Below are 16,841 nucleotides of genomic sequence, written 5' to 3'. Positions count from 1 at the left end.
CTCCCAACTTGTTTAGAGGAAAAAATAAAAACTGGTTGTGTTGCTGTACGAAGGAGAACATACGGTTTTTAAAATTTTAATAAAGATGTGAAATTATACTCTAAAGGTAGCTTTGCACATTGTCAACGTTGTCTTAGCTACTAATGAATGCTTTTTCACAAGTTTATTTTTATTGCTGACACGTGGAATTCAAAGGGTTAAAAATAGAAGATTTTTCTCTACCAACTCCTTAGCGTTTATTTTTCATTTATGTACTCGTTTTAAATATTATAAAAAATATTATTCCATGCTTATAATTTATAATATTTTTTTCTTGTAAATGTATATTTATTTTATTACATTTTTTAATGCGTGAAAAAATGTAATTTTGATTAGATAATTTTAGTATATGTTATTATGGTACTAACATAATTGTGTTGCGAGTAAGTTTTGATGTATGTTATATAAACAATTTTTTTTTCTGTTTCATCACTTCGAGCTCTCCATTTTAGATTCTCATTTTTCATTAATTAATTATCTTCAGAATATATTTATTTATATATACTTTAAACTATCAGGCTGGCAACAATGTTAATGACATTTTTTGTATTTTTTATGCGTAATGATAAAATAAAATTAGAAAATCTATCGATTTGAGAATCACTCACATTTTAAAGTCATTTTTCTTAAATCTATTCAATCGGTTTGAATCGGTGGAAAATTACATACTTAGATTTATGAATTGGTCTTTTTTTCTAATAGTATTTTCGATAATAAAAAAAAAATACATTTTTTCCAATCAGTTTTTTATACAATGTAATACGTATGTCGCTATTGTAATCTAATTAAACTTAATATTTTCTATTTATTACATAAATCCTAGAAAATATAATTGTCCCTGAGGAGAAACTGTATTTTGGAGACAAAAAGTTAGGATTTTTGTTATTAAAAAATAAAATTATGTGTTATCGCACTTGTGTTCGTGGTTGTTTTTTATTATTTAAATCGTTCATTAAACAATTTGAATAAATCTATTTCTATTTCAATCTCTTCAACCGATGGAAAAAAATAAAATAAAAAATGTACTATCTCGCACGGTAGGTGACGTAACCATAACGATTATAGATGATCTCATTTGTGATATGTCGGTCCTTAAAATAGTACAACCATTATCAATAATAACGAACATTCCATGCTAGCCTTACTTGGAGTAAATTGGTTACACATTGTCCTTTTTATTGAATTTAATATAATGTTGCAAATTAACACGTTAAGCCTGCCTAAAACACAGGTGATATTCAGCCCTAAAAGTTATACCTTCTCTTAACGCACTACAGAGTCTGACTGTGTAACAAACAAAACATCTGTAACTTCAGAGAAATAAATTATTTATATTTAACTAGTGCTGTTTTCATCTCGGTTGCTTTAGATGAGTCCAAGCCGTAAGAAAGATTAAGACTAAGGCAGATAATGTAAAGTAAAAAATAATTAGCATACATATATTGGGATAATGCGTTTTATAAATTTTTGTACTGGGCTGGGATATTATAGGTAAATTACCATAGCAGTTTCAAGGTAATAGTTTAAACGATTCCTCCAATGTAACGAATAACAGATCCACTACAAATACGCAATCTATACTTTTTCTTTTTTTTTCTTTTCTTTTTCCTGTTTAGCCTCCGGTAACTACCGTTTAGATAATTCTTCAGAGGATGAATGAGGATGATATGTATGAGTGTAAATGAAATGTAGTAGTCTTGTACATTCTCAGTTCGACCATTCCTGAGATGTGTGGTTAATTGAAACCCAACCACCAAAGAACACCGGTATCCACGATCTAGTATTCAAATCTGTGTCAAAATAACTGGCTTTACTAGGACTTGAACGCTGTAACTCTGGACTTCCAAATCTGCTGATTTGGGAAGACGCGTTAACCACTAGACCAACCCGGTGGGTTACGCAATCTATACTTAGAAATTTGTACATGCACTTTTACGTTACGAAAATAATCGCTTATAAATACAATATTATTTTTATCTTTGTTTTTTCTCCAATTTTTCCACGTTTTTCTGAGCTTAGTTGAAATGGATTTGGCGGGGATATTGTTTTTGCTCAGTTATTCTAATCCTGGCACCATGTTACTATTGTACCGGTCGCAGAAATCTTGGATAAAAATGTGTGGTGTTATATTTGTCGTATGAGTAACTCCTAATGGTAGTTCAGCCGCAATGAATTCCAGTGCTCACAATGCTATGATCCCTAGATCGAGCGTAACGTTAATCTAATGGTATAAATAATCTACGATCAAGCTACGTTCTTAGGTTTGAGAAATCTGTAGTTCGACAACACTATGATTTGTGGCCGTCACAATAGAACACTTTTTTTTTTCTTTTTCCTGTTTAGCCTCCGGTAACTACCGTTCAGATAATACTTCAGAGGATGAATGAGGATGATATGTATGAGTGTGAATGAAGTGTAGTCTTGTACATTCTCAGTTCGACCATTTCTGAGATGTGTGGTTAATTGAAACCCAACCACCAAAGAACACCGGTATCCACGATCTAGTATTCAACAATAGAACACTACATCATGGTTACTGTACGTTTAATTTAAATGTTTCTTCTTTTTTATTTGTTTTAGAAAACATAATTTCTTTGTTTTACGTTTTAGACGCTTTGGTAATATATATATATATTTTTAATTAGAATTTCGTTATTCGTTTGATCCCTCTAAATCCATGTGGTTTGAACGGATACATTTTTAACAGATCCAGTATAACTTATTTTTTTCGTCTATAAATAAATTAATGTAGTTAGTTGGTTTACTTTTTTCTAGAAAAAAATTTTTGTAAAGTAGTTTGGTATAGTTTTATAAGATTTTTTTTAATTTCTTGTATTGCAGAGTAGTTTACTTATATAAGTTGTAAGTTTCCTTGCTAGATATTATTGGCTCACAAATTTAATATCACAATGTAGCTTCTTTTTTTTTTACTAATAAAAATTCGAAGTAAAATTAATATAATCGGCACACTGAATTCGTGTATCTTTTCTCAGATAACGTCATCTGTTTGTCTCTAAATGAAAGAAATGCCTGCGGCCTTATGTTCTTTCTTTCTATTGACTTCTTTAAAAACATTTCAGCCGTGGGGGGTTTCAACATTTCATCTCTAATTTTATCTCTCGGTTGTACTTTTTTCTATTCGTTCATTCAACTTTTCATTACTGTTTTGGTTCTTTATTTTTACTACAGAATTAAAATAACTGTATATTTTTGCTTTAAGTTATTCTTTTTTTTATTTCTGTTGTATTATGAAGCGTAGAAAAGTGTATTCTTTTGCTTTTAAAAAATATATTATATTATGAATTATAGAAAAATTTTCGAGCATTGTAGTTACGAATTCTTTTATATATATATGACAACTGAAAAAGATGTTATTTTAATATGAAAATGTTCCATTAAACAAAATATAATACATATATATAGTGGTTCAGTTTTACTGTATCTTTTTTTTAATTTTATTTCGTAACGAAGTTTCGGGGTGGTGGCTATTTTACGTTGCTGGATTTTAATCTGTAATTGTCAATTTTTAAGATTTAGTTTATTGTCCATAAAATATATCGTGTCCGTGGATGATAACCCGAAAACGTTTATCGCTCTGGAAAAAATCCAAAGTAAATTTCTTCGTTTGATTTAAATAAAAAATTACAAGGTCTAAGTTGATGATTTATTGGTATAATTTGAGTTTTTTTATTATCATCGATTTATTCTGAATTGTTATATCATAATCATTTGTAAATAGTTGTTAATTGTAAGCTTTTTGTCTAAAATATAGAAAAAAATTGACTAAATCATTTGTTTATTGGTAAAACTAATTTTGCGCGATATTTCGATAAATTTTTTTTGGAAATTTTCATTAACATTAATATCCTAAATGTAAAATTTCTAAATCTAAATACGATTTTAATAGAATCTTGCTGTTGTATTTTGTATAAATTTACGTGTTTAAAAGAATATAATAATTCACGCCGCAAGAAAACGCTTAATATTCGTCTCTCCGTCGTTCCTTTATATTCCTCTTTACATTTTTATTATGTTTTCCCTTTTTCTAGCTTTTGTGTTTATAACGAATGGTTTTTTCTTTTATTTTTTTCAGACATCACGACGTTTTGAGATAAATTTTTTGGTAAAATTTTGGGGTCAATATTTCCATGGGGTGGGGTAGAGGGTTTTCTAGGGTCAATTTTCGCAAAATTTTGCAAACAAAACCCCACTTTATATTAAGCTCCGTACATGCGTGCATGCTTATATCATTGTATTGAATCCTTACGCTAACTTTAATTCTGTTTGAATGTTTATATTTTAGTAATCCAATCTATTTAAGTAAGTAAGTAGTGTAAAAATGCCGGTTCTGGGACAAGCGTCATCAATGACGTCATCAAAAAAATCAATGACGTCATCACCCCCCCCGCCCCCTATGACGTCATCAAAAAAAATGACCTTTGACCCGAAAAAAAAAATTGACCTTTGACCCGGAAAAAAAATCCCCCCCCTCTGACGTCATCAAAAAAAAACTGACGTCATCAAAAAAAAAAAATCCCCCCCTCAGCAACACTACAAGTTTCATCATGTGTTTTATGTGCAATTCCGCAATGAAATAAATTAGTTTCAGAGGTTATAGTCCAATTACATTCCTTACATGAAACGAATCCATCATTATCGAAGCGATTTAATCCACATTCTTTAATAATTCTGAATGGGAGTGTGTTTATCCTTTTGCTGAGCGCCGCAAACGGGACAAACATCTCCTAGATTTATTTTTCTGATTCCACTTTTGACAGCATATAGTCTTATATCAAATTCAATTTCTTCTAGTTCTTTTTTAAATATGTTCAGCCTCTCACAGTAGCTCTTAAGAATCTCTTTTTGCAACTGCGACATCAATCTTAAACAGAAACAAAAAAATATTAGAAACAGAAAATATTAGGAACAAAAAATTAAAAAATTCCTTTCAATAAATTATTAACATACCTTTTTCACGAATGAATAATTATATTCTTCTTCTATGACTGTTGATTACTTCTTCTACAACAACTGATTCATTTGGTTGCAAAAAGGAAATATAATATACTATAACGTTAAAGACATTTATTAAATACTAAAATTAAAGTGTTACTTAAACTAACATAAGAATTAAAAACAATTATTTAATACTAAAAACAAAACTAGCATGTAATAGCTTCAGTCATTTCAATTTTTTATTTAAACTATTTTTCCACCTTTTGTTTCAATTACTAATTGTATTGGGCTTCTACAGAAAGGACATTTTTTTTCATCGACTATAGGTTTACTTTCGAGATGATCATTACATAATTTGCAGACGGAATGACCACACAAAACAAAAGTTACTTTTATTAAATTACTAAAGCAAATTTGACAAATATATTTTTCTTTTATCTCATCTTCTGATAAAGAATTTATTTCAATATCCCCCTCCTGGGTTTCGTCAAATTCATTTTCTTCATGTTTCACAATACATAATAATATATTAGATATATTATTGGAAAATGGATAAATAATATATTCTCCTTCTTCTATAATCGCTGATTCATTCGACTGCAAAAAGGAAAATATAATAAATCAATTTAAATTAAGCTTAGAAACATTTATTCAAAGCTACAATTAAAGTATTACATAAATTACATTCGACAGGTACTTTTTTAAAATATAATAACTTACATCTAAAACATACTGGATGTGCACATGGAATAGTAACAAATTTAATTACATTTATTTTACAAAATTGGCATGTTATTGCTTCTCGATCGTTTAAAGCAATTGTTTCACTAAGTCTAATAGGAAAACTATTTTTATCAGGTTTCCTTTGCGATTTTGCAAAACCTTTATTTAACATTTTATGTAGAACAGAACCATTTTTTATTTTGTGCATAAATCCTCCACCTTTTATTAATAAAGAATTTTTTGTTGTACAAATTATTACTCCACAGTTGATTACCTCTTTCATCGGTAAATTTTCAATATTTATTTTCATTTTATATTCTCCTTCTTCTTTTGCATTTAGACAACGCCTAAGTCCAAAATAAGCCTCTTGTTCATTATGAAACTGAAATTGAAAGAAAGACGTATTAGTTTCTCTGTAAAACTAAAAATTTGTTTTTATCAAATAAAAAAATAATATTTGCCTTTGTAAATCTAACACGGTTTTCGAGGATGAATGATGTTGTTACTACTGTGCTTTCTTCACTTTCATTATTTTCAACATCAGCAGCAGCCTCTGCTATGAGGTTATCGTTGCCGTCATCTAATAAAGGATGATGTTGTTGGTCGTCGACTTCCCCATACACCAACCTTCGCGGTATTAATAACTGCAGCCGCTGATTAGGAGTTCCCTCTAATTCATCATCTTCTTGTAAAACATCGTAAACAACCTGTTCTAATTGCGCATCATTTACTGGAAACATTTCTTCGGACATCTACAAAGAAATATTTTCATTGTACTCTAACAAAAATAACGAAAAATATGTAATAATATATAACTTATAAGAAAAATAATAAAAAAATATGTAATAATATATTACTTCTAAGAAAAAACTTACTGTTTTATAAAGGTGACGAAAATATTGATATAATCCAATACAAAACGCCAGTTTTCCAATCTTAGCACCAATATGTTTTGAATTATTTAATTTTAATTAATCTGTAAAGAAAACAGTTGCATTACTATTTATTTTAATTTTATGAACTAGATGTACAAGAATTGATTTTAAATACATAAACTGGAACAGAATTATTTTACATTTAAATATTGGCTGGAAAAATAATTATTAAATAAATATGAAATAGAATTATATTTAAGCGAATAATTTTACATTTAAATATTATTTCACTTACCTCTTTAAATAAAGATGATAAAGATGATAATATAATAGTAGCAGCAAAACGTAACAGTAACAGCAAAACGTAGTATGAATCCGTTAAATTTTTGGCGGGTATTTATATGTATCGGCTATCATTATCATTGAGATAACTTTGAAAATAACAATGCTATCACCAATTGACGCAAATGCATTATCGGTTGACTTTCAAACTAGTAAACAAGGTTAATGCAAAGTCAGCAAGCACGTGTACATTTTTTTATGCCGAAGTAAGCACATTTTTTTTTTTTTTTTTGATGACGTCAGAGGGGGGGATTTTTTTTTTTTTTGATGACGTCAGTTTTTTTTGATGACGTCAGAGGGGGGGGATTTTTTTTGATGACGTCAGAGGGGGGGGGATTTTTTTTGATGACGTCAGAGGGGGGGATTTTTTTTTCGGGTCAAAGGTCAATTTTTTTTTTGGGGGTCAAAGGTCAATTTTTTTTTGTTTTTTTTTTTGATGACGTCAGAGGGGGCGGGGGGGTGATGACGTCATTGATTTTTTTTGATGACGTCATTGATGACGCTTGTCCCAGAACCGGCATTTTTACACTACTTAAGTAAGTAAGCCAATCTATTTATGAAATGATTTATTGTAATATTCTTTTTCTTCTGTAGTGGAACCGTCTAATGATAGGAATCAAGAAACAACATTCTCCGTGATGGTCTGTTCTGAGCTTATCCAATTAGCTATTCTTCTTTGTATTGTCTTAATCATACTCCTACTCATTTACTCTCTTGTAAGTTAAGACCTGATCATTAGTTACTCTCTCACCCACCATCTCACTTCAATAATAAGCTACGTAAAATTAGAGCTGGTATATTGTCATGTTAGTGATGTCAACTTTAATGTGACAGTCACTTTAAAGTTGTCCTTAATTTTGTTTGCGTTTGGGACACGCCAAATTGATACATTAACACTTCATGGTATCCGGTATTTTTCTGAAAGCCCTTATAATCTTATTTCAATTATTAATACCTTTCTTTTCCTAAGTTTATTTTCTGTCTTTTTACAATCCCTTACTTCATTTTTTCTGTGCCTTGTACTTGCAAAATTTGTTTTTATACTTCATTTTTACAACATTTTTCAGTTGTTTTCGGGTGGTGACAACCAGTGTGGTTCATCGCTCTTAAAAATAGTCAAATAAATGACAACTCCCATCCCACAGCCATTTTCAGCTTAATCTCTGCTTCAAAACCTATTTGTAACTTTAACGCTACAGTTCGAATTTCGGAGAATTTCGTAGTTTATGTATTGTTTAAAATGCTTTTCTAAGTGTTCCGTTCCGTTCCTCTTTTGAAATTTTGTGATGTAATTTAATTTTTACCGAATTCCTTCATACAAAAAATTAATTAGTAAGGTTTTACACGTATTGTAGAAGTTTTTAACATTAATTTCAGTCTAAAATAACTTTAATGTTGTTGAAATATGTTACTTAGTAAATTATAAAATAGCCTGCAGGGGCTTAAACCTGATAACGTTCTTTTCTAATTTTATAAAATATGCCAATAGAATTTTGTCAGAAAATAAATAGCTTTCATTGAATCGTCGAATAAGTATTTTATCTCTGTAGATTAACATTGTCACCCCCGACTGAACCGCACGTAAAAAGAGCTGTTATAAATTACTACGTTTTGTTGCCAATTTTACTACGTATGGAGGGAATCGATAGAACAAACGACGTTAAGGTAATAATCTTGTATGCGTTAAGTATTGTATGGTAATGTTATTTTTTCCACAGTGCTGTTTTCGTTTAAGTGAAAATATTTAGATAATGTAAGTTATTTATAAATAAATAATGTATACCGCGTGCTAATTTTAAATTTAAATAAATTACAATTTTTTAAAATTAAATATTAATTATTTTTATTCTATACACTAAAACATGTATAAAATGTTGCATCATATTTGTATTTTATATAATGTATGTTCAGTTATCTCTTTAGTTGAAAGGCTCATTCATGAATTAAAAATAATTTCTCTACGGAAAATCAATAAAAAATTAAACAAGTTAATAAATACGTAGATTCTAAGTTTGTTTGGTTTTTGAAGAACTCGTATGCTTTCTCTTACGTGTGACGTGGTGCAAGCTCCTGTTGGAAAATGAGTTCTGGGTTCTTCTGCATAAATGGGACTATTCTTTGGCATATATTAATGTATCGGACCGATTTCATCATACCATCTACAGGCGTAAGTGCTCCAAGCCCTATTTGTGTAAAACAACCCAAAACATATTTTTGGCTCTCCGTTTGGGAGCTTGTTGCAGGTGTGCTGGCGTAGCAGTCTTCTCATCTGCTGATTTACGAAATGTAGGCTACTCTTTCTCCTCGGACAAAGAAATGTTTCATCTGAAAAACTACTTTTTTTCACATTTCAATAGTCAATCCGTCCCTTATATTCCTGTGCTCACTGAAGTCTTTTTGTGTCATAACCTGTGTCAGCTGTGTTCATAACTGACAATTCTTCCCACTGCCAACAATCTTCTACGAATTGTCATATCAGAAACATTAGTGGGACAAAAGTCCCGATTAAGGTCAACAGCTTAATTTTTCCTTTTCTTAGTAATCGATCCTGTGTAGGCGTGGTTTTCTTTTTCCGTCCACATTTTCGTTTTCTCTTTAGAAATCTGTTTTCCTAAACCTTTTCACGAGTCATTCGTGTGTGTTGGGACAGAGTAACAATTTTTTACCTCTTTCGTGGGGTTATATTCATTGTATTAACTAGAAATGAATAAAAAACTTATAACAGAAACTTGCAAGGTCACTAAAAAATAACAATGAATTATAAAAGCTCAAAAACCACTCATTCTGTCTGTATATGAGCTAACAAAATAACCTGAAATACCAAACAGCAAGAATCTGTCACAAAATGAAAATTCCCTACAACAGAACAAAATTTTCCTTTGTTGGATTAATTTGTTACTGTAACGTCAGTAACTTTTAAAAGTAAAAGAGTTTTTATGTCTGTTTTCAGTCAGTTCTGTGCGGGGAAAGGAAAAGAAATAAACATAAATATAAGTTTCTGTATAGAAACTTAAAAATTATAATAAAGGAATATATGGGTTGAATAGAGAACCTCAATTTAAAAATTGTAATGATTGTAATACTTTTTTATTCTTGACGAAATTCTTGAAGAAATATTCGTTCTAAATTTATTTTATTTTAAACAAACAATTTTTACAAAATGTAAAAAGCTAATATAGTGTAAATTCTAAACAGTTTATAAGAATTTATAAAAAATATCACTGAGGATGGGTTTAGACCCGAAAGCGTTTTGATAAATTAAGAAAACAAAGTTTCTCTAATTGTGTGCTTTGTGGGGACTGAATTATATTGTACATATAAATATTTACGTACAGAGGAAAAAAAAAAGAAAAAATGGATTATAAAAAGTTTAACCTAAATAAACGTAAGTTTATACTTGCCGGCCTCCGCGGCGCGAGTGGGAGTGTCTCGGCGTTAAAACCGGAGTTCGAATCCCGGTCAGGTATGACATTTTTCATACGCTACAAAATTCCATTTCCACATCCCCGCACAAGCTTCAAGCTTATGTAGCGATTCGTCAAGAAAAAAAAGTGAAGTATTTCTAAAAAAAGAAAAAATCTGAATTAAATATTTTTCAAAACTTTTAAAAACCGGTGTTAAATTAAAAACTACCTACAACGTATTCATCCTTAATTTGGTTACAAATTAAAAACATTGAAATTTTAAGAATTGAGAAAGTCTAATCTTTATTGAAATCGATATTATTTTTCAAGGTTTATTTATTTACATTTTATTTAAAATTTAAGAGGCGTACAAAAATGATACCGTTAGGAAAAAAACCGTTCATTAGGTACCCAAAGGAGAGATATCTCTTGACAAAACTGCATAAAGGAATACTAAAGAAAAGGAGTAAAGTTGAAAATTGCTGCTATGGAGAGTGATACAAGTGTTAGCGAAGAACTAACATATATAAATAATATATATATTTACACATATGTATATATAAGGAAGTGCTACTGTACTAAGGCTATCTGAAATGCAAGAATATAGGTTTTTTAGCCATAACACATTTCGTGTACTGTCTTATAATTTTTTATTTTCCTGTAATAATAATCTGCAATACTAAGTAATGAAGACAAGGAAAGATAAACGAGAAAAATGGTCTTTCTTTTTTATTTAAAGATCTTCAGATCTTCTGCGTTATCGTATCATTTTTTTGTTTGAAACATTTTTCTCTTAAATTAATCTGAAATAGGTTTATTACGGGTCCTCTAGAGAAACATTCTTTACAAAGTAAAAAAAAAAGAACCGTCGATGTCGATTCATTTTGACGAACAATAATGCTTAAAAATTATTAAAAAAAGGAACATTTATACAGGCTTTATACACTTTAAATAGAAAGAAATATATTTGAATTTTAAAAAACCGAATTATAGAATATTATTATTATCAACTTACTACCGTTGGTGTAGAATAATGTGTTTTGGAGTTGGAATAGCTGTTTATTCGTGCATCTGTAAAATCAGAACGAAAGGCCAACGAGATTCATTTGAAAGAAATAAAATGACGGCTGGTTGAATGGTTCACTCGATTTCCTTTATCCTGGTAAATCGAATTTATCTGAAACTCATCGCATGATGTTTTACACTGAAATAATTTAAAAGAAGTTCTTAATAAAATATGTATCCTATATTATATTAGGTTGTTATAATTAGAATTTTATGCGAGTTTTTTTTTGTAAAAATGAGAATGTATTATTTATTAGTTTTATTATGCTTTTTAATAAAATAACAAATATAAATTTGAAATTGTAAAATTTACATTAAATGCAATTACCATAATAGCCAACATATGAGCCATTATCAGTTTTAAAAATAGCATAAACATTCTTAAAAATTAAAAGAATCTCATACCAGGCTTAATTAACAACAGTGAAATGTTTCCCATCATTTTTTTTCTTTGAGCAAAATATCAGCATGCCAAACCCATCAAAAATCTAATTGCTTTTCAACTCTACAAATTTGACTTAACTTTTTTCACCACAGGTATATTCATTCTTTGACTGATGGTTTTGTACTTAAATTGTTAATGTCATTAAAATAATAGTAATAATAATAATGAGAGATGAGAGTAAAGGAGTAAATTGATGTGTCCTATTTCTGTTGTGATTCAACGTATTATAAACGTCAATTCACGTATATATATATATATATAGGTATCTTAAAAAGCAGAAATAAAAATAAATACGGTTAGGTAATTAAAAACAAATTTAGGTTGAATCCTTGGAAGCTCGTCAGAATAATATTTCAAGAAAAGCAAGAATGGAAATTTTATATAAGAATAAATATATTCGAATATCCGGCTGATTTATGTATTTAATTTTGAATTTTATAAGTAAAATGTAAATGCCTGAACTTTAATTTATCTTCTGCAACATATATTATTGTCATGGTATCATACCAGTACCCGTAGAGACTTAGGTGTATAACAAGTTTAAAAATAAAACTGAAATAACTTTAAAATATTCCGTGATATTTGAGAATCTCCAGAAGTCATATCTCCGCTAGCGAATCCTGCTATCGTAAATTATGTTTTTCTTTTTTCTATTCTTTGTTATAAAATCTATTTATTTTTTATCGATCGTTGTGTTGATATTGAGTTAAAATCAATTTTAGGTCATTAATCTTTAATTCCTTAAAAAAAGGAATTAACGTATTTCTTTTGAAATGAAAAGAAGAAATTATTATTTCTTACAATTACTTAATTTATAAAGAAAAGTTGACAACCCAGTTGTAGGACTTTCTCGTCACGCATTTTTTTTTTATGCAAGGCTTACACACAACTGAATTTATACTATATTTATAATTTCATTTAAATACATTATATTTTATTTAATCCAATGATTCTAACTATAGCGTGCGCTTACCGTATTTTCATTTGCGCGGGTGTGGCGATATTAGCGGTAATTTTAAATAAATTTTTACACTTAATATATTATTCATTTATTTAATTTTACCGCTCATCCGTGACGTCACAACATAGCAGTTAACTACAGCAGTAGTCCGGCCGCTAAGTGGAATGTGGGGTGTGTATGAAGGGGGTACGGCTGAAGACCACACTTTGAAGAAGAACAAATTATGGATCTAACGAGGTGCTAACAGGAAAACGGCAACGAAAAGATCCCACTGTACTACCTTCTACAATTTCCAATTATTACTATTTTCTGGAGTGGAAGTGCAGTTAAATATTTTTAAAAATGCAACGAAAATCAGTCTTCAATATAAAAACCATTTTTAGGAGTGGAGGTGAAATTTACAAAAACTTATTTTTTTACAAAAGTTGTTCATTGATATTCACAGAATTAACAAAAAAAAAAAAATTAATAAAATAAAAAAAAATATATATATATATAAAACCTTAATTATGCAAAATTTGGAGACGATTTCATTCCCCCCTCTATCCCCCACCCACTGACCTTTTTTGAAAATTTAATAGTGTCAATGCCCCCCTACTATAGAAATATAGCCAAGTTTGGTGAAAATCGGTCAAGTAGTTTTGGAGATATAAGGAGATTTACACGCTAACATACGCACATACATTTTGTCGTAAAATTTCGATGACATTTTTCGGTTTTTCTGGAGTCCTTAGGAGTGTCAATTCGTCAAGTTATAGTTAGTGCCCCGTTGTGGCGTATTCCTGCTAGCCTATTAAGCGTTAGCACCGAAAGGACTTCAGTAGACGGTCTGAAGGGGAATTGCGTCGGGAGGACAGGCTTCATAAGCCTAGCCTTCCGCGGTCGGCCCGTAAAATGGGTTCGATAACGCTGGTTCTTCAACGGATTGGAATGCAATTAAATCCGTCTTAAATTCAATAAAATAATAATACACAAAACTTGAAAAAATTAGACCCGAGATATAAAATAACCCTTTTAAAAACCAAGCCCGATTAGAATCATCCAGCAGCAAGGGACTCTGTCCAGGTTCTGCGATAAAGTAGGGAGTAATAAACTCCCGCCAACTTTGCATTCCATTCCAATTCGTCAAGATTCGGTTAAAACCGGAAATGGTCAGTTTTGACCGATCATCATATTTTCCCTTCTATATAGCTATAGTCGCTACAGACAGGGAAGTAAATAACATAAAAATTTTGATTTAACAAAATCCAACCATTTTTTTTTTCAGTTATTTATTTATTTCTTCATCCAATAACAAACAGATTGACGCCTCATAATAGTCAGTAAAATAAATGATTATAAATTTTTTAGCAAGTGAGAAGTGCCACACCTGATTGGGTCTCGAACTCGGAACCTCCACAAGAAAGACAGAAACATGCTAGTCCGCCACTTAAATATTAATATATACTTATATGTTTCATTTATTTGAGTTATAAAAGCAAACATTTTTTCTTTAGTAAACTTAAATATTCTGCGACACGGAATAATCCTCGATTATAAAGAATTAAACACTTTGTAAGAAATTAATTTTTTGCTCTTTCTATTGAATGGTTCGATAAATTTCGAAACTCCTTCCTCTTGCCTTTTGTTAGGCAACTAGCAAACCTATAAAATTTAAATACTACACACACTCCCGAATACACACCCGTACATTTGTGCGCGCACATTGAAAAGTTGTAATTCTTATTGTTATAAAACAGCTTTTGAATGAAAAAATAATCAATTCATATCTTATACAAATCGGTAGGCTTTTTATGTATTATACTTCGTCTGATAACTTGCTGCACCTGACAAAATGCCAGTTGGCAGCTGTTTTGTATACATGATGACAATAGTAATATGTGTACATTATATAAGCATTTGTGTTGTGTTGTTTACAGTACAATCCCTGAAGTAAAATTGGAGATAGTTTAAATTTTTTTAAACTGGTCTTATTTTTTTCTGTATATTATCACAAAATATGTTAATGAAGCTAGAGACAATAATAGTGGTCTCTTTTTACACCTTATATGTTATACTCGGAATAAAGTAAAACGTCCAGAATATTTCTTTTGCATATAGTTTTAAATCATCTCTGGGGTAAAAAGGTTTATTTTTTCATTGAATAATCATAATTATTTAGTAAAAATCGGGCTAACTAGAGCCTTTTTTCTATTAAAAAATAATTCTCTATTTTAAACGTATACTTATATAAATTTGTGGTAACCGCAGGTATTAAACGACACATATGAGACGGCATACAGTATGGGAAAATTGTTTTTACAGTGAATGTTAAATGCACAAAATATTAAAAATGAAAAGCGAGATGAACAGATTTATAGTTTGTCACGTCTTTTAAAACATTGAGAATGGAAATCTACAAAACAAATAAAAATCTAACCCTTGTGAATAACGAAATTATAAAATGTAAATTACACTTAACAGTTCTTATTATTCCTATCTACCTTTTTTTATATTCTATTCAACAGATTTATTAAATGTAATGATTTTTCATTCCGTTGTCATAATGCATAAAAATTCAACATTCGTACTGAGGTCCATTCAAGTGACGCAAAAAATTTTATGTTTGGTGGATGAATTACACGAATAAAATTCAATTCGTATTGTATTCAACTTTTTGAAAATAAATCTCGAGAAGTTATCCTCGACATTTGCTATTAGACGTCGTTGTTGGGGGTGGTTCTTGACTAACAATTATCTGTTTGAAAAGAATCAGCGGGAGTCACAATTTAATTACAATTAAGATTCTCAGTATACATTTTTAACGCAATTGCCTACTATAAAGTAAATAATAAAATACTTAAAATTTAATTTAATTTTATAATTAAAACATGTTAAAACAATCGTTTTACAAGTTAAAAAGATAAAATCCGTGATTTGATAGATGTTGAAATAAAGAACAATTCCAAAACATTACGAAAGTTTAGTTGAAAAATTGGTTTCTCTATTCCTAACTATTGTTCGGTTGAATTTTCCATGTTTTAAGATTTTCTAGTAATTATTGGAAATAAATGTACCTTTATTTCAATTCAATTACAATTCCATGGTGTTTGAACTAAAACAAGATTTATGATAATAAAACACAATCGCCGAGTGACTCATTTTTGTAATTATGTGTTGATCGGTTGATTTTCATTTTATTCCAGTGTTTTCGCTAAATTTTGTATAATATATTTTTTTTTGTGGTTGGCGATACAGTTTTCCGAGTGGGAATTTTGTAATATACATATGATGGCAATAATTTTCGACAAACATTTGCTTACCTTACTTTATATGCTTTGTTGCATCTTATCCTTGTCGTACTTGTCCAGGCTATTTCTGTTTTAAAATTGAAATATTTGGAATATTCATTTCAAATATTCATATCTTCGAAAAATTCGTTATTATTGATGCAAAAATAGTAATAACTGTAAAAAAAATGAAAACAAGATTTTTGGAATTTTTTCGAGTACTTATAAAACGAGGACTTCAGATTTTCCTCAAAGAACATTTTGAAATGATGAAGCAACACGCCAAATTTCAACAAAGCCGGTCGGACAGTTTTTGCACAATAATTTTGAAATCCAGATTTAAAAAATTGCGATTTTTCCAAATTGTGTAGAGTCTGTAGATACTTGAAAATTTAATCATATATAAAAGAGCACTCAACCTTGCAAATGCATTTTGAAAAAATTAAATGTGTTAATTAGGAGAGCCTAGAGAATCTTTCAAACATACGTGCAATTCCCTTGCTTTTAAAGAAATTCAATATCTTCACAAATCTTCATCTAGATTAATTTTATCAAACGCAGCTTAAAATTGCTTGGAAAGACGCTTCTTTTTCTAAAAAAAGTTTCGATTCGTTAATTATCTCCGAAGATATAACCAATCTAAGTTGACCGCCGTTTATAACGAAAGTAGAAGTGCGGAAGGACTGTTTTTTCGATAGACGCCTTCATCTTTCGTCGTATTTTCCAGGTGTAAATTTTCCACTCCTGCGCTCAGGTGCAACC

General features: G+C 29.7%; 1 protein-coding gene and 1 pseudogene across 1 annotated transcript; one reads left to right on the top strand and one right to left on the bottom strand.

Annotated features, from left to right (window-relative positions):
* LOC142325288 (AP-3 complex subunit delta-1-like) overlaps positions 1-16,841 on the top strand; it is a 91,860-nt pseudogene that overhangs the window by 62,043 nt on the left and 12,976 nt on the right.
* On the bottom strand, positions 4,889-6,682 carry LOC142324634 (uncharacterized). The gene is made up of 3 exons (XM_075365487.1): positions 6,594-6,682; positions 6,180-6,470; positions 4,889-4,921 (listed from the first exon to the last, which is right to left on the bottom strand). Exons 2-3 carry the CDS (start codon positions 6,468-6,470, stop codon positions 4,889-4,891), a joined length of 324 nt encoding a protein of 107 aa, XP_075221602.1. The 5' UTR covers positions 6,594-6,682.

This window comes from Lycorma delicatula, chromosome 5, assembly GCF_047948215.1.
Source record: "Lycorma delicatula isolate Av1 chromosome 5, ASM4794821v1, whole genome shotgun sequence".
Classification (NCBI taxonomy): Eukaryota; Metazoa; Arthropoda; class Insecta; order Hemiptera; family Fulgoridae; genus Lycorma; species Lycorma delicatula.
Note: the sequence above shows the minus strand (reverse complement) of the source record. Positions and strands in the feature narration are given on the sequence as shown.

Coding starts and splice junctions, on each gene's coding strand:
- LOC142324634 (XM_075365487.1), bottom strand. CDS start 6,470: ATGTCCGAAGAAATGTTTCCAGTAAATGATGCGCAATTAGAACAGGTT. Junction 4,922..6,179: donor ACCGTGTTAGATTTACAAAG/GCAAATATTATT, acceptor TTTCTGTTTAAG/ATTGATGTCGCAGTTGCAAA.